The 23,635-nt window shown below is 46.7% G+C and overlaps 1 protein-coding gene across 1 annotated transcript in view; it reads right to left on the bottom strand.

Moving 5' to 3' along the window:
• Positions 1 to 262: 262 nt before the first annotated feature.
• LOC141087578 (uncharacterized) overlaps positions 263 to 23,635 on the bottom strand; it is a 65,680-nt gene continuing 42,307 nt past the window's right edge. The window contains exons 4-5 of the mRNA XM_073573176.1: positions 1,852 to 2,011; positions 263 to 1,741 (exon numbers count right to left, since the gene is read on the bottom strand). Coding sequence (XP_073429277.1) covers positions 301 to 1,741; positions 1,852 to 2,011 — 1,601 coding nt within the window. The 3' untranslated portion in view covers positions 263 to 300. The remainder of the gene's footprint in view (positions 1,742 to 1,851; positions 2,012 to 23,635) is intronic.

Genomic DNA, 23,635 nt, shown 5'->3' with positions numbered 1-23,635 from the left:
AACTAGCATCTTGTTTCACAAAAAACAAACTGGTGAAACTAGAAAGAAACTTATAGTTTCAACAGTTTGTTTTTCATGAAACCAGATTCTATTTGGTAAAACTAGAGTTATTACACTAGGCCTTGGAATGACTATACTAGTCCATGTTATTTCACATATGACTATACTAGCCCTTGGGTTGGTTTTTAACATGTATTTACCCATCAGTGTGTGTGAGCGGCGCAAACAACATTAATGAAACTTATTAATGGTGAACCACAAATGTAAATTTATTTTTTATCACAAAAAAAAAAAAAAAAATTATTTTTTACGGCGTTTGGGGGCAGATGGTTTCAATTTGGGGGTGTGCAGGGAATATGCAACACTTGCAGTTGAAGACGGTGTTTGAGGGGAAGGGGCAACAAAACTTGTGGGGGAAGGTAGTCCAGTTAAGGGAATTAAACTTGGAACACTTGTAGGAGAGGAAATCTGTTCATTTACATTAGTTGTAATGGCATGTCGCCGTAGGCTTGTGTGCCTGGACCGACTTTGGCCCAATGCCCGCCTTGATTGATTTCGCCTTGAAGTAGGGGCAAATATGGAATGTAGGTCCCCCGTCTGCTGGTATGGCTGCTGCTGCTGAGGTGGCGGCTGCTGCTGCAGAGGTGGCGGCTGCTGCTGAGGTGGCGGCTGCTGCTGAGGTGGCGGCTGCTGCTGAGGTGGCTGCTGCTGCTGAGGTGGTTGCTGCTGCTGCTGAGGTGGTTGCTGCTGCTGCTGAGGTGGCGGCTGCTGCTGAGGTGGCTGCTGCTGCTGAGGTGGCGGCTGCTGCTGAGGTGGCAGCTGCTGCTGAGTTGGCTGCTGCTGCTGAGGTGGCTGATGCTGCTCTTCGTTGTCAGTGCTCGTCCTTGCAGGAGGACTGGTGGCGGCAGTGATGGCCCAGGTTTGCAGAGTGGTGGTGGCAGGGCTACTACATGTTGTTGTAGCGGCAGGGCTGTTCCATGTTTGCCTAGTGGTGGCTGAGCTCCACGCATGCATGGGATTGGCGGTGGTGCTCCAGACAGGAGCAGCGCTTGCCATGGTGGTGTCGGTGAAGTGACCAGCTGCACTCAGACTTGTGGTGGTGTAACGGTGGGTGTCCTGGCTTTGAAGAGAGGTGTCCGTGCAGTGGTATGCAGCACAAGTCGGTAGTGAGGTGAAGCGAGTCAATGGTGGCACAGGTGGAAAGGACACCACTGACTGCTGACCGTACCGATTATGCTGCATAGCCTGCAAGAAAGCATTGTTGCAGGCCTGCAGCACATTCAGCTGTTGATCAGGACTAAGGTGTTCCGCCATGCCCTTTTCAATCTTACTAAAAAAATGGTGTGCTGGTCTGTTGAGGTCGGCCTCCAGACGGTCAAGGCGCTGTTCTACAGAATTGAAGCGGTGTTCAAAGTGGTTAAAACCACGTTCCATTAGTGCAAAACCGCTTTCAACTCTGTCGGACAGTGACTTGAGGCTGGAATTAAATGTCTCGCTCAAATGCATAAACTCGGGCAAGACATTCCTGTCCAAGGCCCTCTGCCGCTGGTGGGTAGTGCCCGCATAACCAGTGGCAGAGACCTGGGACAGGGGAACACCTGATGGCCCAGCTTCCTGGTCACCAGCTGTGTGTGTGGCTGACCTGCAAGGTGCTTCCTGGCTGTCGGATGGCTGGGACGGGTCAGAGGACGTCCGAGGAAGGACCGCTCCAGGGCCAGGTTGCAGGGTGCTGCTCCAGGTGCTGTGGAAGAAAGGAAAATCATTACTACCATGCCTTTACAAGAAGCATCAGCTGTGGATTAGAAAAACACAGATTAATAAAAATAAAAACCCAAAATGTATAATACTTACGATCTTGTGGCAAGGACCGGTCTTAGGAACTGCAACGCGTGATAGTGACGGTATCTAGTTCTGGTCCTTGACGCAGATCCACTGCGAACCTGGCCCTCAGCACGAACATCACTGTTGAAGCGGTCCTTGATCGAACGCCAACGTGTTCGGACTTTGTCCACTGTTGATAAAAAAAAACAGTGCCGTCAAGGACAACAGTCACTGCGGCACAATGTAGCAATACAATACTCAAAGCAGTCACTGTAGACCCCGATGACACTGTTGGGTTTCCTGCTAGAATACGCCAAGCACGAAACCCAACAGTGCCGTCAAGGACAACAGTCACTGCGGCACAATGTAGCAATACAATACTCAAAGCAGTCACTGTAGACACCGATGACACTGTTGGGTTTCCTGCTAGAATATGCCTAGCACGAAACCCAACAGTGCCGTCAAGGACAACAGTCACTGCGGCACAATGTAGCAATACAATACTCAAAGCAGTCACTGTAGACCCCGATGACACTGTTGGGTTTCCTGCTAGAATACGCCTAGCACGAAACCCAACAGTGCCGTCAAGGACAACAGTCACTGCGGCACAATGTAGCAATACAATACTCAAAGCAGTCACTGTAGACCCCGATGACACTGTTGGGTTTCCTGCTAGAATACGCCTAGCACGAAACCCAACAGTGCCGTCAAGGACAACAGTCACTGCGGCACAATGTAGCAATACAATACTCAAAGCAGTCACTGTAGACCCCGATGACACTGTTGGGTTTCCTGCTAGAATACGCCTAGCACGAAACCCAACAGTGCCGTCAAGGACAACAGTCACTGCGGCACAATGTAGCAATACAATACTCAAAGCAGTCACTGTAGACACCGATGACACTGTTGGGTTTCCTGCTAGAATACGCCTAGCACGAAACCCAACAGTGCCGTCAAGGACAACAGTCACTGCGGCACAATACAGAGCAGGGAAATACTCACTAAACGCCTTTTTGGAGGATGCTGTGGCGCTGTCCCAGCCATCCATCAACGCTGCGGCCACCTCATTCCATAGCCGCCGGGTCACCACATTGTCCTTGTACAGCCGGTCACGGCTGTCCCACAACGGCGAACGCTCCTGGACCAGGCTGATGAGCTGCTCATTATCCAGGTAGACGTCTTCATCCCGTTGTGGAACCTAGACAAAACACATTCATTAGAATAATCAAATTTAAATTGAATAAAAAGTTACAAAAAAAGAAACAAAAAAATGAGTAAAAATAGAAGATAAAAAATAAAGAACATTACAAATCATTTGATACTTACATTCCGTATCACCACCGGGACTTGGCTTCGCTGCTCCTGCTCTTCGCCCTCACTAGTGCCGTCCGCAGATGATGATGACGATGTCTGAAAGTTGAAAAAAACGTAAGAGATTTGGAGAAGCAGCAGATATACTTACCAGATGCACGAAAATAATCACCTCACGGTCTGCTTGCGCCAATTCCTGCCGCGATGGGGAATACTCGGATTCTGAAGACATACTGCATGTAAAAATAATAAAAATCATTAGTACATACATAATTTAAAAGGACAGGCATATAATGTAATATACTCACATTCTTCGCTGATATAATGGGTTCTTGGTTGACTGTCTGCTCTTCAATCTCTCAGTGTAGTAGTGGCAGAGTTTTGGCAGGCACCTCCTTTATATAGACTTTTTTTTTTTGACTTTAGAAGATTCTAACTAGGATAAAAAGTGGACACCACCCAAAAAACGCAGCGCTAAAAAATCGCATACCTGCGCATGCCAGTGCGCACGTATGCGCATCCATAGGCTATAATGGCCATTTTTAGCGCAAAACGTGCGCATACGTGCGCATGCGCTTTTTTCCAGGGCCAAAAAATGCAACATGCAGCGTCTGGAAAATACCAACGCACACCCCAAAAAAACGCAGCGCATGAAAATCGCATACATGCGCTTACAAGCGCGCATGTATGCGCACCCATGTTAAATATAGGGGAAAAATCGCATGCGCACGTATGCGTTTTTTTCCAGCGCTAAAAAACGCAAATGTGAAACCAGCCTAATCAAAGCAAAAGGTGGCTACTTTGAAGAACCTAGAATTTAAGACATATTTTCACTTGTTTCACTCTTTTTTGTAAATTCTATAATTCCACATGTGTTAATTCATATTTTTGATGCCTCCAGAGTGAATCTACAATTTTAATAGTCATAAAAATAAAGAATACTCTTTGAATGAGAAGGTGTGTCCAAACTTTTGGTCTGTACTGTATATGTATATATATATATATATATATATATATATATATATATATTTACAGTATATATATATATATATATACACTGTATGTCCTCAATCCAGGTATACATAGCCCCCTCATTACCATCCTGCTATGCATGGCCCCATCCTGGTATATATTGTCCCCTCATCCCTATCCTGGTATGCATGGCATCCTCATACCCACGGCTGCCTCCAGGTTTTCGTGGGCCCTGGGTGAAAGAGTCTCAGTGGGCCCCTTTAACACATACCACGATTCATGATGCACATATGCAGCAGAGAAATATAGGTATAGTACAATGCCAAAGATTTCACTTACTTTACATTACATGAGTGATATCTATTGTACATTTTACAATAGCTCAGAAACCAGACAATATAGTCCTCCATACAGTATTAAGGGCACCACATAGTCCTCCATACAGAAAAATGAGCCCCATATATTTCTCCATACAGTATTATGGGCACCACATAGTGCTCCATACAGAATATCGAGCCCCATATATTGCTCCATACAGAATAATGAGTCCCATATATTGCTCCATACAGTAAAGTATAATGAGCCCCATATAATGATCCATACAGTATAATGAGCCCCATTTATTTCTCCATACACTATGGGTCTCATATAATGTTCCATACAGTATATGATGGGCTCCATGTAATGCTCCAGTATATGATGGGCCCAAAATATTAATAGAAAAAAAACAAAAAAGAAAAAGAACCCCCTTTAAAAATAGCTTTTATTAGCAAACGTGAAAAAATACCAAAAAATTCCTCATTAGCGATAAAAAGGAACATAAGATGGGTCTGATACAGGTTAGCCCAGGAGAAAATCAAAACTGGGATAAAAAAAGAAAATTTCTGCCTAGGATTTGGCACTGGTAAATAACAGCTAGGAAAAGTCTAGGGAAGATAGAATGTGTATTGCCCTATGTGTCCCTCCCTAACAGTGGAGTTCGGCACCCTTGATTCATGAGGGTGCCCCCACTCCACAATGACTTGCCCTCCATGACCCTCAAAGGACTCCCCTAAAAAACTCATCCCCAACACCTACATAAAGTGCTTTAAGTGCATAGTATAAATGTGTAATGCTGTGTGTTTAGTCAACAGTGAGCCATGCAGGGATATGACTCAATGTTCCAAAAAGATTTATCCTTAATGGGATCTGTTGTAAGTGCCCTTATATTGCTCCATACAGAATAGGCCCCATGTAGTGCTCCATATGGAAAAGTCTCCATGTAATGCTCCATATATGATGGGCCCCATTTGATACTCCAGTAAATGATTGGCCCCATATATGATGCTCCATATATTATAGGCCATGTGTATGAAACTCCAGTGTATAATGGACCCTTTATATGATGCTCCAGTGTATGATGGGTCCAATATATGATGTTCCAGTGTATAATGAGATCCATATATGATGCTCCAGTGTATGATGGGCCCCATATATGATGCTCCACTGTATAATGGGCCCCATATATGATGTTCCAGTTTATGGTGGGCCCCATATATGATGATCCATTGCATAATGGGCCCCATATATGATGCTCCAGTGTATGATGGGTCCCATATATGATGGTCCCCATATATTGCTCCAAACAATAAAAAAAAGACATTCTCACCACTCCTCGCAGCTGCTGTTCTGTTCCGGACTCCTCAGCATTATCGTCTTCCAGCTCTCTGCACTATGACTGTTCAGGCAGAGGGTGCACATACATGATGTCATCGCGCCCTCTGACTTGAATGCCACAGTCAGAAGATGCAGAAGACGCAGCAGCGGCGGAGCGGGGAGAGGTAAGTGTTGCAAGTGCCGGGACCGTGAGCAACTGGATGGGCACCTGTGGGCATCTGTACTGGCACCGGACCTCAATAGCGTTCCAGTGTTCCCTCCAGCGAGAGGGCCACACGCCTGCTCAGGGCCCACGCACTTGCCTGGGTGCTGACGCCGACCCTGCTGCCCGCTATTACAGTGAAATGAATATTCACTCCTCTCCACGCCCAATTGGCATGGAATATTCATGTCTCTTTAGCAGCTGGCTCAGGCTTTAGTCACAGCAGCCGGCTCCTGCCTCCTGTCACCTGCTGCTCCACTGGTGCCGGGCGGCCCCCCCGACTCAGGGGCCCCATAGTAGTTTCATCGTGTGCTGCTATTAGAAGTGCACCACTATCTGGGACCCTAGGCAGCTAGCCTTGTATGCAAGCAGATGTCACAGTGCTTGGGCCCACCGGAGATTCCTCCGATTCTCCAGTGGACCAGTTGGACCCTGTCTGTACGGCAGTGTCAAAGACAGCAAAATAAGCAATGTAAATTGGAAGGAGTAATAAAGGAGTGAAGGAGTATGAAGCAAAGATTCTAAAATGGAAATAGGCAAAGCACAAAATAAAATGCCCAGAAACTAACAGGTTAGATCGGGGGATCTGGGAAGATTTAACATGACCACCTATGGGAAATTCGTCAAGCTATGCTTGTTTGCCAACAAGTGTAAATGAAGCGACGAAACACAAAAAGATTAGTAACAGCGATTTTGTTGGTCAAGTGATAAGAACGAGCAGGCTCGTAATATTGTGAATATGTAATGTATCACAATTAAACAAATAGGGGCATGTAAATAATTATTTCTACTAATGTATTCTTATATCACTATACAAGTTTCTATAGCACATAAACATGTTTTGGAATGAATATTTATATACAGTATGGATGGCTTTCATCAGTAAGATTGCTCAGTGCATTAGTAAATTATTTCTGCAATCCCTTTGTAGCACTGAATGTACTTAACTGTACGGTATCCTATAATTAAATTGCAAGGCATCAGCATAAATTAGTTGTACCCTGTTAAATATATGTGATATGCTCTTGCACATTTGCTTTCTTAGCCCAATATTTTATTTACCGTATGTCTCTAGAGCATTATTTACTGTGATATTTTTCCTTATATGATATAAATACTTGCATGCAACCACCTTATATCTTAGAAACATGCAATAAAAGTCTAAAATTTCACCTTTCATTTCATTGTAATGCTGTCCTTGTCACCTACTGTACAAGTTAAAGATGTTTCTGGTGCATAGACCACCCTAATAAATCCCATCTTGTCAACTTGTCATAAGCACTATAGGTTCTGGAACTTTCTTTTCTCCTTTTCTCAACAAGCTCTGCACCTTGCATTGTCCAATGACTTGCCTGTCATCAGCTCAAAGTTAGCCTCTCAGTCATATCTGTGTGTAGTTAGAAATACAGGAAAACAGGAACAGAGAGGAAAAGACCCGCACACACCTCCTGCAATCTATATTGGCACTTCTGGTGCTAGAAACTGATTACACTTGACAACAGGCAGATTATATACAAGGGAGTATACCTACCTAGTAAACAGCCTAGAGTGTTTTTTTTTTGGGGGGGTTTAATTGTCACTTACGGTAGATAGATTAGTTTCAATTCTGTTAGCCATCAGTAGTGCTTATGCACATGATAGAGGTAAGGAGTAGAGTTGAGCGACTTTTGGTTTTTTAGGGTCGCGTTTCGTTTCGTGAAACCCGACTTTTCCAAAAGTCGGGTCGAGCAAGATCGTCCGATTATAGGGAAAAGTCGGGGTCGTCCCGAAACACGAAACCCAATGTAAGTCAATGGGGAATAAAAGTCGGCAGTGAGAGGAGGACAGGAAACACACCTACAGTGCCCATTTGAATGCCAAAAGCATCAATTCTTCTTACTTAAGCTTATCAACCTTAATTAACTTCATAATATAAGTTACGCACTGAAAAATGGGGGTTATTTGGCTAATGTTGTGGGGGGGAGGGCTGGCTGCAGGTTTTCATGTGCCCTGGGCGAAAGAGCGCCCCTTTAACACATACCACAACTCATCATGCTCCGATACGGCAGATAAATAGCGGTATAGTACAATGAAAAATACCTCACTTTTTACATCTCATGACGAGGCCCATCTATTTCTCCATACAGAATCATTGGTCCCATATAATGTTTGAAACAGTATATGATGAGCTCCACATAATGCTACAGTATATGTTGGTCCCCATGGATGAAGCTCCACTGTCTTATGGGCCCAAATAATGCTCCAAACATAATGGGCCCCATTTCTAATGCTCTAGTGTATAACGGGCCCTGTAAATGCTGCTCCAGTGTCTGATGTCCACCTTTGGAATGTTCCAGTGTATGGTGGGCCCCATCTATCATTCTCCAGAGTATAGTGCTCCCCAAAAATTGCTGTCCCAACATTGAAAACAATCAAATAAGTCTCCTCGCTAGGGAATCCCTGTACTTGTCTGGACAGGTGCTGTAGCTTGCTTAACAGCTCGCCAGCCGTTCTCACGCCCAGTATGGATTGCACATGATTGCACAAAGGTTAGAAAGGGTACCGTAACCCTGGATAACATGTATGGATAGCGTACACATTCAAAATATATGTCTATACAGCATGAGGCAGGCTCAGACAGTGTTAGGCCCAGTATGGATTGCACGTCATTGCACAAAGGTTAGAAAGGGTACCGTATCCCTAGATAACATGTATGGATAGCGTACACATTCAAAATATATGTCTATACAGCATGAGGCAGGCTCAGACGGTGTTAGGCCCAGTATGGATTGCACGTGATTGCACAAAGGTTAGAAAGGGTACCGTATCCCCGGATAACATGTATGGATAGCGTACACATTCAAAATATATGTCTATACAGCATGAGGCAGGCTCAGACGGTGTTAGGCCCAGTATGGATTGCACAAAGGTTAGAAAGGGTACCGTATCCCTGGATAACATGTATGGATAGCGTACACATTCAAAATATATGTCTATACAGCATGAGGCAGGCTCAGACGGTGTTAGGCCCAGTATGGATTGCACGTCATTGCACAAAGGTTAGAAAGGGTACCGTATCCCTGGATAACATGTATGGATAGCGTACACATTCAAAATATATGTCTATACAGCATGAGGCAGGCTCAGACGGTGTTAGGCCCAGTATGGATTGCACGTGATTGCACAAAGGTTAGAAAGGGTACCGTATCCCCGGATAACATGTATGGATAGCGTACACATTCAAAATATATGTCTATACAGCATGAGGCAGGCTCAGACGGTGTTAGGCCCAGTATGGATTGCACGTCATTGCACAAAGGTTAGAAAGGGTACCGTATCCCTGGATAACATGTATGGATAGCGTACACATTCAAAATATATGTCTATACAGCATGAGGCAGGCTCAGACGGTGTTAGGCCCAGTATGGATTGCACGTCATTGCACAAAGGTTAGAAAGGGTACCGTATCCCTGGATAACATGTATGGATAGCGTACACATTCAAAATATATGTCTCAGGAGGCAGGCTCAGACGGTGTCAGGCACAGTATGGATTTGACGGCCCAGATTACACAGCGGAGGAGCAGGGAGAGGTAAAGATTGCAAATGCTGAGGCCCTGCCCAAGCAAGGGGGGCCCACTCGTGGGCGTCGGTACTGGCACTGGGCCCCTCATATTACAGCGGTGTGTCTGACGGCGGGTGTGCACCACCACCGTCAGAGACACTTGATTGCACTATGAGGGACCCTGTGCCAGTGCCCGCGCCCAAGAGTCGGCCTACCCACCTGTCCAGGGCAACGGCACTCGCATGGTGTCGTGCGCTAGGTGGTTACCCCGGCCATGGGGGGGGAGGCAGCACAGTTAGGGAGTTTTAGAAAGTGGCATATGTTGATGTTGGACATTCAGCTGATGCAAAAGGCGAAATAGATGAAGTACCAGGAAGAGGTGGACCAAAGCAAGCCATTTTTCTGTCACCCTATGTGTCATCAGGGGAAGGTGGGACAAAATCCTTGGAAACCCATGCGTGGTTCATTTTAATGAAGGTTAGATCATCCACATTTTGGGTTGACAAACGGGTCCTTTTTCTGTCAGGATTGATCCAGCTGCACTGAAGACTCTTTCCGATAGCACACTTGCAGCTGGGCAAGCGAGCTCCTGTAAGGCATATTGGGCCAATTCAGGCCAGGTGTCCAGTTTAGCGGCCCAATAGTCAAAGGGGAATGACCTGTGTGGGAGAACATCGATATGGGAGGAAAAGTAGTTTGTAACCATAGTTGACAACTGCTGTCTCCTGTCACTTTCCATCGATGCAGTATTACCAGTTGTGTGAGCGGTATTTGAAAAATCAGTCCACAACATTGTCATGAAACCCCTGTCTCCAACGCCACTTCTGCTGTGTGCACCACGAACACCTCTGCCAAGCTGCCCCCGGCCCGTACGGCTCGTGTGAGAACCATCACCGCTGCTGTGTGCTGGGAATGCCTCAAACAACCGATTTACCAGAGTTGCTTGTTTATTAGCCAATATTAGGTCAAGGTTCTCCTGTGGCATGATGTTTTGTAATTTGCCTTTATAGCGTGGATCCAGGATGCTGGCCAACCAGTAGTCGTCATCGTTCATCATTTTGGCAATGCGGGGGTCCCTTTTTAGGATCCGCAAGGCATAATCTGACATGTGGGCCAATGTTCCCGGTGTCAATGATGCACTGCGAGTGCTGGGTGGAGGAGCACTTTCTGGCAAATCCACATCCCGCCAGTCACGCACAAACCCTGTACCAGACCTTGCCACGCCAACATTTTCACTTGACCCACGAGATGCATCCTCCTCCCCTAAGTAATCATCCCCATCATCCTCCTCCTCCTCCTCCTCTTCTTCCTCCACCTCATCCAGGAGAGGTCCCTGAGCAGACAATGGCTGAATGTCATCAAGGATTCCCTCCTCCTCTTCCTCCTCATCAACATTGGCTGCAGACGCCTGCTCCTTAAGGTGCGTCAAAGTTTGCATGAGCAGACGCATAAGTGGGATGCTCATGCTTAGGATGGCGTCGTCTGCGCTTACCAGCCGTGTGCATTCCTCAAAACACTGAAGGACTTTACAAAGGTCTTTCAGCTTCGACCACTGCACGCCTGTCAACTCCATGTCTGCTCTCAAAGTGCCTGGCCGTGTATCCTCCCACAAATGCATTATGGCCTGCCTCTGCTCGCACAGCCGCTCCACCATGTGCAGGGTGGAGTTCCACCTTGTTGCAATGTCGATAATGAGGCGGTGGTTGGAAAGGTGGAGCAATCGCTGCAGCTTCTGCATACGAACTGAGTGTACAGGCGACCGGCGGATGTGCGCGCACAGTCTTCGCACCTTCTGGAGCAGGGCTGTTAACTCCGGATAATTTTTGAGGAAGCACTGCACCACCAGGTTCAAGGTGTGAGCCAAGCAAGGTATGTGGCTGAGTTTTGAAAGGGCTATGGCTGCCACAAAATTACGGCCGTTAACACTAACTACCTTGCCTGCCTCAAGATGTACACTGCCCAGCCATGACTCTGTTTGTCGCTTCAAGTACTCGGCCAGCACCTCGGCGGTGTGTCTGTCGCCCAAACACATCATCTGCAACACAGCCTGCTGACGCTTTCCACTAGCTGCTCGATAGGGGGACACATCGTGTGCAACAGTGGCAGCTGCAGATGGAGTGCTCGTACGACTGCGCTCTGTGGACGAGCTTTCGCTTCTGGAGGAGGAGGAGGAGGAGGAGGAGGAGGAGGGTCGAACGCCTACAGCCAACTGTTTCCTAGACCGTGGGCTAGGCAGCACTGTCCCACCACCGCTGTCCCCTGTGGACCCTGCATCCACCACATTAACCCAGTGCGCAGTGACTCCCATGGTTGTCATGGGAGATTTCAACTATCCAGACATTTGTTGGGAATCTCTCTCAGGCAAAACTAACATGTCAAGGAAATTCTTATCCTCTCTTGCTGACAACTTTATCTTCCAAAAGGTAAGGGAGAAAACAAGGGGAACTGCTACCTTGGATCTAATCCTTATAAACAGGGAGGAAATGGTTGAGGAGGTAAAAGTGGCTGGGACCCTAGGAGGTAGCGACCATGCTATTTTAGAATTTTGGATAACTAGAGGTGGAAGACCTGTGAAGACTCAGACGTCAAGGTTAGATTTCAGAAAGGCAGATTTTAAGGGATTCAGAAAGAGAATTGGAGGGATCCAATGGCTGGATATCCTTAAAGACAAAAATGTCCAGGAAGGATGGGAAACCTTGAAAAATGAAATTCTCAAAGCACAGTTGTTAACAATTCCGAAAAGAGGGAAGAATAGGAAGCATTTAAGGAAACCAGGATGGATGAACACAGAACTTAAGCACATGCTAAAAAGGAAGAAAAAAATGTTTATAAAATGGAAAGAGGGAGGCATATCTAAAGAAGAATATAATGCTGTCTGCAGAACCTGCAGGGCACAAATCAGATTAGCTAAAGCTGAAAATGAACTGAGGCTTGCAAGAGATGTCAAAAGCAATAATAAAGGATTTTGGGGATATGTCAAAAGTAAAAGAAAAGTCAAAGATGCTATAGGATTTTTACAGGATGAAAATGATGAACTGGTAAGACAGGATGTTGAGAAGGCTGAACTTTTAAATTCCTATTTTGCATCTGTTTTCTCTCAGAAAGGAAATGCAACATCAACTGTTATTCACTGTCCTTTTAAGGGAATAGAAGAATCCAGGATATCTATAAACAGAAAGATAGTGAGGAAACATTTAGCTAACCTAAATGAATTCAAGTCTCCAGGTCCAGATGAATTACACCCCAGAGTACTGAAGGAGATAGCAGAAGAAATTTTTGAACCCCTCTCCATAATCTTTGAAAATTCTTGGAGAACAGGAGAAGTGTCAGAAGACTGGAGAAGAGCAAATGTTGTTCCTATCTTCAAAAAGGGGAAGAAGGTGGACCCAGGCAACTATAGGCCAGTGAGTCTGACTTCTATACCAGGAAAGATCTTTGAACAAATTATTAAACAACATGTATGTCAATACCTGGATAAGAATGAAGTGATTAAACAGAGTCAGCATGGGTTTGTAACTAATAAGTCATGTCAGACTAACTTAATTTCCTTCTATGAGGGAATCACTGATTGGGTGGATCAAGGAAATGCTGTAGATATAGTATATCTTGACATCAGCAAAGCATTTCACAAAGTATCTCATACAATCCTTATTGAAAAAATGACTAAGTATGGAATGGACAAGGCAACTGTTAGGTGGATTCATAACTGGCTTAGTGATCGGACCCAAAGAGTGGTCGTAAATGGCTGCACATCCAGTTGGAAGAATGTCTCAAGTGGGGTACCACAGGGCTCTGTCCTGGGCCCTGTATTGTTCAACATCTTTATCAACGATTTAGATGAAGGAATTGAGGGTAAACTGATTAAATTTGCTGATGACACAAAGCTAGGAGGGATAGCTAATACTAGAGAAGAGAGAGAGAGGATTCAAAAAGATTTAAATAAACTGGAGAAGTGGGCAGCAACTAACAGAATGGTTTTTAACAGGGAGAAATGCAAAGTACTACATCTGGGCAATAAAAATGAAAAAAGCATATATAGAATGGGAGGAATAGGGCTAAGTGACAGCACATGTGAAAAAGACTTGGGTATACTAATAGATCACAGACTGAATATGAGTCAACAGTGTGATGCAGCAGCAAAAAAGGCAAATGCAATTCTAGGATGTATTAAAAGAAGCATACAGTCTAGATCACGTGAAGTCATTATTTCCCTCTACTCCTCTTTGGTCAGACCTCATCTGGAATATTGTGTCCAGTTTTGGGCACCACATTTTAAAAAATACATCAACAAACTGGAGCAAGTTCAGAAAAGAGCGACCAGAATGGTGACCGGTCTGCAAACCCTGTCTTATGAGGAAAGGTTGCAGGATTTGGGAATGTTTAGTTTGCAAAAGAAAAGACTGAGAGGAGACTTAATAGCTGTCTACAAATATCTAAAGGGCTGTCACATTGTAGAAGGATCAACTTTATTCTCATTTGCACAAGGAAAGACTAGAAGCAATGGGATGAAACTGAATGGGAAGAGACACAGATTAGATATTAGAAAAAACTTTTTGACAGTTAGAGTGATCAATGAGGGAACAGGCTGCCACGAGAAGTGGTGAGTTCTCCTTCAATGGAAGTCTTCAAACAGAGGCTGGACAGACATCTGACTGGGATGATTTAGCGAATCCTGCTTTGAGCAAGGGGTTGGACCAGATGGCCCAGGAGGTCCCTTCCAACTCTACGATTCTATGATTCTATGATTCTATGATTCTATGATGGACACGTAACGGCCCTGGCCATGCCGACTGGACCATGCATCAGTTGTGAGGTGCACCTTTCCGCTCACTGACTGCTTGAGTGCATGGACAATGCGGTCTTTCACATGATGGTGGAGGGCTGGGATGGCTTAGCGAGAGAAGAAGTGGCGACTGGGTAGGTCATAGCGTGGTACTGCATAGGCCATGAGTTCGCGGAAAGCTGTGCTTTCCACCAACCGAAAGGGCATCATCTCAAACGAGATTAGTTTGGCAATGTGGGCGTTCAAACCCAGTGTACGCGGATGAGAGACTGAGTACTTTCTTGACCTACTCATAGTGTCTGGGAGGGTGAGCTGGACTTGAGAGCTGCATATGGTGGAAGTAGCGGTGGACAGGGCGGACTGAGAGAGGGTTGATGATGGTGATGGAGTTGGTGTTCTTTCTGATGGCCTAGAATCAGTCTTTCGTTGATATAACAGTGGGATTCCCTGACTGCTGAGGCCTTGCAACGACACCTCAACATTTGCTGCTGTGCTAACCGGTGGGCTTACAGTGGGGGAAACAATGTAGCGTTGCTGACTACCTTCGTTGTGATCAGTTGCACATGTGGCACTTGAGGTTTGGTGTTGTGTCCACGCTTGCAAGTGCATGCTGGTTAAATGTCTAAGCATGCAACTGGTATTCAAATTTTTCAGATTTTTCCCTCGGCTAAAGGTCTTTGCGCACTTCTTACAGATAACCTTGGCCTGATCATGAGGATTTTGTTCAAAAAAGTGCCACACTGCACTCTTCCTACTTTGGCAGACATTTTGCGGCGTAGCACGCTGTGATCTTTTGACCCTCTGGACAAGCTGTCCAGCAACTCTTTTGATGTTTGGAACCTGTCTTTGGAGTGCTCCGGGCCTGCCAGATAACAGCTGTTGCGATGTCGATGTCTGCTGTGGATGCTCCTCATCTGAGCTATTGGAAGCAGCACCCTCTTCCCCCAATGGATGCCAATCTGGGTCAACAACTGGGTCATCCATCACCTCCTCTTCTATGTCATGTGCACCTTTCTCTGTGTCACCGTGTATGGTGGTATAGTGTGCGGGAAGGGGCACCTGAGTCTCATCAGGGTCAAAATCTGGCTCTGTACACTGCGAGGACAATGTAGTGCTCTGAGTGAATGTACCAGCAGAATCATCCATCAGCGGCTGTGCATCAGTGCACTCCATGTCAGATTCATCTTGGCCTGGGTAATTCACCATTTGACTTGATAATCCAGGCATGGTATGTGAAAACAGCTCCATGGAGTAATCAGTAGTATGGCCTGCGTCATCCTTCAATCTTGGTTGGGGTGAAGGACACAAGGAAAGGTGTGGTTCATGAACATGAGCCTCCAATGACGACTCAGTGCTTTTACTTTTTACAACTGAAGAAGAGGAGGCGATAGAGCTGGAGGCTGAGTCAGCAATGTAAGACAAAACTTTTTCCTGATGCTCTGCCTTTAAAAGCGGTTTGCCAACTCCTAGAAAACTAAGCGTTCGAGGCCTTATGTAGCCAGACGATGACGCAGGGTCAGCACCTCCTGCATTCGGTCCTATTTTGCTCTTGCCACTACCATCAGATCCACCACCAACACCATCATTACCAGCTGCCAACCCCCGCCCAATTCCACGGCCTCTTCCACCAGCCTTCCTCATTTTTGGTAGAAATGTAGACAAAATCCAACAAACTATATAGTAATGTAAAACAAGGTACAAGGTGTCTATAGGACAGGGGAGATTTAGAATTTCTGCACACACTTGTGGACAGTGGACACTTTTGGATTGTGTGAGGCCCACTGATATCTGAGCGCTATGTGACACGCTCGATGGCACAGCTGCCTGTGACCAAAGTGACGAGAGGATAATGGAGATTTTGAATCTCTGCGTACACTTTTGGACACTGGACACTTGTGGATTGTGTGAGGCCCACTGATATCTGAGCGCTATGTGACACGCTCGATGGCACAGCTGCCTGTGACCAAAGTGACGAGAGGATAATGGAGATTTTGAATCTCTGCGTACACTTTTGGACACTGGACACTTGTAGATTGTGTGAGGCCCACTGATATCTGAGCGCTATGTGACACGCTCGATGGCACAGCTGCCTGTGACCAAAGTGACGAGAGGATAATGGAGATTTTGAATCTCTGCGTACACTTTTGGACACTGGACACTTGTGGATTGTGTGAGGCCCACTGATATCTGAGCGCTATGTGACACGCTCGATGGCACAGCTGCCTGTGACCAAAGTGACGAGAGGATAATGGAGATTTTGAATCTCTGCGTACACTTTTGGACACTGGACACTTGTAGATCGTGTGAGGCCCACTGATATCTGAGTGCTATGTGACACGCTCGATGGCACAGCTGCCTGTGACCAAAGTGACGAGAGGATAATGGAGATTTTGAATCTCTGCGTACACTTTTGGACACTGGACACTTGTGGATTGTGTGAGGCCCACTGATATCTGAGCGCTATGTGACACGCTCGATGGCACAGCTGCCTGTGACCAAAGTGATGAGAGGATAATGGAGATTTTGAATCTCTGCGTAAACTTTTGGACACTGGACACTTGTGGATTGTGTGAGGCCCACTGATATCTGAGCGCTATGTGACACGCTCGATGGCACAGCTGCCTGTGACCAAAGTGACGAGAGGATAATGGAGATTTTGAATCTCTGCGTACACTTTTGGACACTGGACACTTGTGGATTGTGTGAGGCCCACTGATATCTGAGCGCTATGTGACACGCTCGATGGCACAGCAGCCTGTGACCAAAGTGACGAGAGGATAATGGAGATTTTGAATCTCTGCGTACACTTTTGGACACTGGACACTTGTAGATTGTGTGAGGCCCACTGATATCTGAGCGCTATGTGACACGCTCGATGGCACAGCTGCCTGTGACCAAAGTGACGAGAGGATAATGGAGATTTTGAATCTCTGCGTACACTTTTGGACACTGGACACTTGTGGATTGTGTGAGGCCCACTGATATCTGAGCGCTATGTGACACGCTCGATGGCACAGCTGCCTGTGACCAAAGTGACGAGAGGATAATGGAGATTTTGAATCTCTGCGTACACTTTTGGACACTGGACACTTGTGGATTGTGTGAGGCCCACTGACATCTGAGCGCTATGTGACACGCTCGATGGCACAGCTGCCTGTGACCAAAGTGACGAGAGGATAATGGAGATTTTGAATCTCTGCGTACACTTTTGGACACTGGACACTTGTGGATTGTGTGAGGCCCACTGATATCTGAGCGCTATGTGACACGCTCGATGGCACAGCTGCCTGTGACCAAAGTGACGAGAGGATAATGGAGATTTTGAATCTCTGCGTACACTTTTGGACACTGGACACTTGTGGATTGTGTGAGGCCCACTGATATCTGAGCGCTATGTGACACGCTCGATGGCACAGCTGCCTGTGACCAAAGTGACGAGAGGATAATGGAGATTTTGAATCTCTGCGTACACTTTTGGACACTGGACACTTGTGGATTGTGTGAGGCCCACTGATATCTCAGCGCTATGTGACACGCTCGATGGCACAGCTGCCTGTGACCAAAGTGACGAGAGGATAATGGAGATTTTGAATCTCTGCGTACACTTTTGGACACTGGACACTTGTGGATTGTGTGAGGTCCACTGATATCTGATCGCTATGTGACAGGCTCGATGGCACAGCTGACTGTGACCAAAGAGACGAGAGGATAATGGAGATTTTGAATCTCTGCGTACACTTTTGGACACTGGACACTTGTGGATTGTGTGAGGCCCACTGATATCTGAGCGCTATGTGACACGCTCGATGGCACAGCTGCCTGTGACCAAAGTGACGAGAGGATAATGGAGATTTTGAATCTCTGCGTACACTTTTGGACACTGGACACTTGTGGATTGTGTGAGGCCCACTGATATCTGAGCGCTATGTGACACGCTCGATGGCACAGCTGCCTGTGACCAAAGTGACGAGAGGATAATGGAGATTTTGAATCTCTGCGTACACTTTTGGACACTGGACACTTGTGGATTGTGTGAGGCCCACTGATATCTCAGCGCTATGTGACACGCTCGATGGCACAGCTGCCTGTGACCAAAGTGACGAGAGGATAATGGAGATTTTGAATCTCTGCGTACACTTTTGGACACTGGACACTTGTGGATTGTGTGAGGTCCACTGATATCTGATCGCTATGTGACAGGCTCGATGGCACAGCTGACTGTGACCAAAGAGACGAGAGGATAATGGAGATTTTGAATCTCTGCGTACACTTTTGGACACTGGACACTTGTGGATTGTGTGAGGCCCACTGATATCTGAGCGCTATGTGACACGCTCGATGGCACAGCTGCCTGTGACCAAAGTGACGAGAGGATAATGGAGATTTTGAATCTCTGCGTACACTTTTGGACTCTGGACACTTGTGGATTGTGTGAGGCCCACTGATATCTGAGCGCTATGTGACACGCTCGATGGCACAGCTGCCTGTGACCAAAGTGACGAGAGGATAATGGAGATTTTGAATCTCTGCGTACACTTTTGGACACTGGACACTTGTGGATTGTGTGAGGCCCACTGATATCTGAGCGCTATGTGACACGCTCGATGGCACAGCTGCCTGTGACCAAAGTGACGAGAGGATAATGGAGATTTTGAATCTCTGCGTACACTTTTGGACACTGGACACTTGTGGATTGTGTGAGGCCCACTGATATCTGAGTGCTATGTGACACGCTCGATGGCACAGCTGCCTGTGAACAAAGTGATGAGAGGATAATGGAGATTTTGAATCTCTGCGTACACTTTTGGACACTGGACACTTGTGGATTGTGTGAGGCCCACTGATATCTGAGCGCTATGTGACACGCTCGATGGCACAGCTGCCTGTGACCAAAGTGACGAGAGGATAATGGAGATTTTGAATCTCTGCGTACACTTTTGGACACTGGACACTTGTAGATTGTGTGAGGCCCACTGATATCTGAGCGCTATGTGACACGCTCGATGGCACAGCTGCCTGTGACCAAAGTGACGAGAGGATAATGGAGATTTTGAATCTCTGCGTACACTTTTGGACACTGGACACTTGTGGATTGTGTGAGGCCCACTGATATCTGAGCGCTATGTGACACGCTCGATGGCACAGCTGCCTGTGACCAAAGTGACGAGAGGATAATGGAGATTTTGAATCTCTGCGTACACTTTTGGACACTGGACACTTGTGGATTGTGTGAGGCCCACTGATATCTGAGCGCTATGTGACACGCTCGATGGCACAGCTGCCTGTGACCAAAGTGACGAGAGGATAATGGAGATTTTGAATCTCTGCGTACACTTTTGGACACTGGACACTTGTGGATTGTGTGAGGCCCACTGATATCTCAGCGCTATGTGACACGCTCGATGGCACAGCTGCCTGTGACCAAAGTGACGAGAGGATAATGGAGATTTTGAATCTCTGCGTACACTTTTGGACACTGGACACTTGTGGATTGTGTGAGGCCCACTGATATCTGAGCGCTATGTGACACGCTCGATGGCACAGCTGCCTGTGACCAAAGTGACGAGAGGATAATGGAGATTTTGAATCTCTGCGTACACTTTTGGACACTGGACACTTGTGGATTGTGTGAGGCCCACTGATATCTGAGCGCTATGTGACACGCTCGATGGCACAGCTGCCTGTGACCAAAGTGACTAGAGGATAATGGAGATTTTGAATCTCTGCGTACACTTTTGGACACTGGACACTTGTGGATTGTGTGAGGCCCACTGATATCTCAGCGCTATGTGACACGCTCGATGGCACAGCTGCCTGTGAACAAAGTGACAAGAGGATAATGGAGATTTTGAATCTCTGCGTACACTTTTGGACACTGGACACTTGTGGATTGTGTGAGGCCCACTGATATCTCAGCGCTATGTGACACGCTCGATGGCACAGCTGCCTGTGACCAAATTGACGAGAGGATAATGGAGATTTTGAATCTCTGCGTACACTTTTGGACACTGGACACTTGTGGATTGTGTGAGGCCCACTGATATCTGAGCGCTAGGTGACACGCTCGATGGCACAGCTGCCTGTGACCAAAGTGACGAGAGGTTAATGGAGATTTTGAATCTCTGCGTACACTTTTGGACACTGGACACTTGTGGATTGTGTGTGGTCCACTAATATCTGAGCGCTATGTGACAGGCTCGATGGCACAGCTGCCTGTGACCAAAGTGACAAGAGGATAATGGAGATTTTGAATCTCTGCGTACACTTTTGGACACTGGACACTTGTGGATTGTGTGAGGCCCACTGATATCTGAGCGCTATGTGACACGCTCGATGGCACAGCTGCCTGTGACCAAAGTGACTAGAGGATAATGGAGATTTTGAATCTCTGCGTACACTTTTGGACACTGGACACTTGTGGATTGTGTGAGGCCCACTGATATCTCAGCGCTATGTGACACGCTCGATGGCACAGCTGCCTGTGAACAAAGTGACAAGAGGATAATGGAGATTTTGAATCTCTGCGTACACTTTTGGACACTGGACACTTGTGGATTGTGTGAGGCCCACTGATATCTCAGCGCTATGTGACACGCTCGATGGCACAGCTGCCTGTGACCAAATTGACGAGAGGATAATGGAGATTTTGAATCTCTGCGTACACTTTTGGACACTGGACACTTGTGGATTGTGTGAGGCCCACTGATATCTGAGCGCTAGGTGACACGCTCGATGGCACAGCTGCCTGTGACCAAAGTGACGAGAGGTTAATGGAGATTTTGAATCTCTGCGTACACTTTTGGACACTGGACACTTGTGGATTGTGTGTGGTCCACTAATATCTGAGCGCTATGTGACAGGCTCGATGGCACAGCTGCCTGTGACCAAAGTGACAAGAGGATAATGGAGATTTTGAATCTCTGCGTACACTTTTGGACACTGGACACTTGTGGATTGTGTGAGGCCCACTGATATCTGAGCGCTATGTGACACGCTCGATGGCACAGCTGCCTGTGACCAAAGTGACGAGAGGATAATGGAGATTTTGAATCTCTGCATACACTTTTGGACACTGGACACTTGTGGATGGTGTGAGGCCCACTGATATCTGAGCGCTATGTGACACGCTCGATGGCACAGCTGCCTGTGACCAAAGTGACGAGAGGATGATGGAGATTTTGAATCTCTGCGTACACTTTTGGACACTGGACACTTGTGGATTGTGTGAGGCCCACTGATATCTGAGCGCTATGTGACACGCTCGATGGCACAGCTGCCTGTGACCAAAGTGACGAGAGGATAATGGAGATTTTGAATCTCTGCGTACACTTTTGGACACTGGACACTTGTGGATTGTGTGAGGCCCACTGATATCTGAGCGCTATGTGACACGCTCGATGGCACAGCTGCCTGTGACCAAAGTGACGAGAGGATAATGGAGATTTTGAATCTCTGCGTACACTTTTGGACACTGGACACTTGTGGATTGTGTGAGGCCCACTGATATCTGAGCGCTATGTGACACGCTCGATGGCACAGCTGCCTGTGACCAAAGTGACAAGAGGATAATGGAGATTTTGAATCTCTGCGTACACTTTTGGACACTGGACACTTGTGGATTGTGTGAGGCCCACTGATATCTGAGCGCTATGTGACACGCTCGATGGCACAGCTGCCTGTGACCAAAGTGACGAGAGGATAATGGAGATTTTGAATCTCTGCGTACACTTTTGGACACTGGACACTTGTGGATTGTGTGAGGCCCACTGATATCTGAGCGCTATGTGACACGCTCGATGGCACAGCTGCCTGTGACCAAAATGACGAGAGGATAATGGAGATTTTGAATTTCTGCGTACACTTTTGGACACTGGACACTTGTGGATTGTGTGAGGCCCACTGATATCTGAGCGCTAAGTGACACGCTCGATGGCACAGCTGCCTGTGACCAAAGTGACGAGAGGATAATGGAGATTTTGAATCTCTGCGTACACTTTTGGACACTGGACACTTGTGGATTGTGTGAGGCCCACTGATATCTGAGCGCTATGTGACACGCTCGATGGCACAGCTGCCTGTGAACAAAGTGACGAGAGGATAATGGAGATTTTGAATCTCTGCGTACACTTTTGGACACTGGACACTTGTGGATTGTGTGAGGCCCACTGATATCTGAGCGCTATGTGACACGCTCGATGGCACAGCTGCCTGTGACCAAAGTGACGAGAGGATAATGGAGATTTTGAATCTCTGCGTACACTTTTGGACACTGGACACTTGTGGATTGTGTGAGGCCCACTGATATCTGAGCGCTATGTGACACGCTCGATGGCACAGCTGTGACAAAAGTGACTAGAGGATAAGGGAGATTGGATTGCTTTTAAAAAAGCAGTTTGCGGAGCAGTGGGTAAACAGCAATGCCAGCGTGTCAGGAAGCCTTAAAAGGCAGCCCAACAACCAACACCACTGATACACCACAATATAGCCTCCCCTTGCACTGCACACACAGTGACTTGTGTGTTGTGCAGGCCAAATCGCTAGCAGCAGAAGCAGTTTTTTTGTCTTCTTCCCTGCCTAACGCTCTCCCTACAGAATCAGCAGCAACCTCTCCCTATACAAAGATCGGCAGAAGTAAGATGGCGGTCGGCGTGCACGCCCTTTTATACCCCCTGTGACGCCCACCAAAGCAAGCCAATCACTTGCATGCCCTTCTGAAAAATGGTGGTGACCCGTGCCTAGGTCATCACGTTGCCCACAGTGTCCGTGGATCCTGATTGGCTGAAAAAGAGCGCAAAACAATCTTTTGAAACGCGACTTTGGCGCGTAAGTCGCCGACCTCGTGGCCGACCTCATCCTAGGGTCGGGTTTCGTTTCATGAAACCCGACTTTGCCAAAAGTCGGCGACTTTTGAATTTTTTCGACCCGTTTCGCTCAACTCTAGTAAGGAGTGAGGCATTGTCTGAATGCCTGTCACACCAAATGACCTTGACTGTGTAGTTCTAGCCAACACTTTTCATAAATGTTTGAAAACAGTTTAAAGGAAATCTTTTAAAGTCAAGCAACATCTTTACATGGTCAGACAGTTCTTCCATTACTGATAAATCAGCTTTTGACTTGATATTCAAATGAGGCTGAAGGGCTATTTGTAGATCTGAAGCCTCTGTCACTCCAGCTCTATTTCCCTTTTAGCACCACCTCCTCCTGCTTGATTGACAGCGCCTTTACCTGTAGTCACGCAGCATAGAGGACATCAGTGTGCAAAATAGAGCTGTGTGTGAAATAGAGCTGGAGTGAAAAAGGCTTCAGATCTACCAACTTAATTTACATACCAATGCACATGCTGATTT

This window comes from Dendrobates tinctorius, unplaced genomic scaffold (assembly GCF_039654945.1).
Source record: "Dendrobates tinctorius isolate UK_male_01 unplaced genomic scaffold, ASM3965494v1 ptg000034l, whole genome shotgun sequence".
Classification (NCBI taxonomy): Eukaryota; Metazoa; Chordata; class Amphibia; order Anura; family Dendrobatidae; genus Dendrobates; species Dendrobates tinctorius.
The sequence above is the reverse complement of the archived record's forward strand: the minus strand, read 5'-3'. Positions and strand labels throughout refer to the sequence as shown.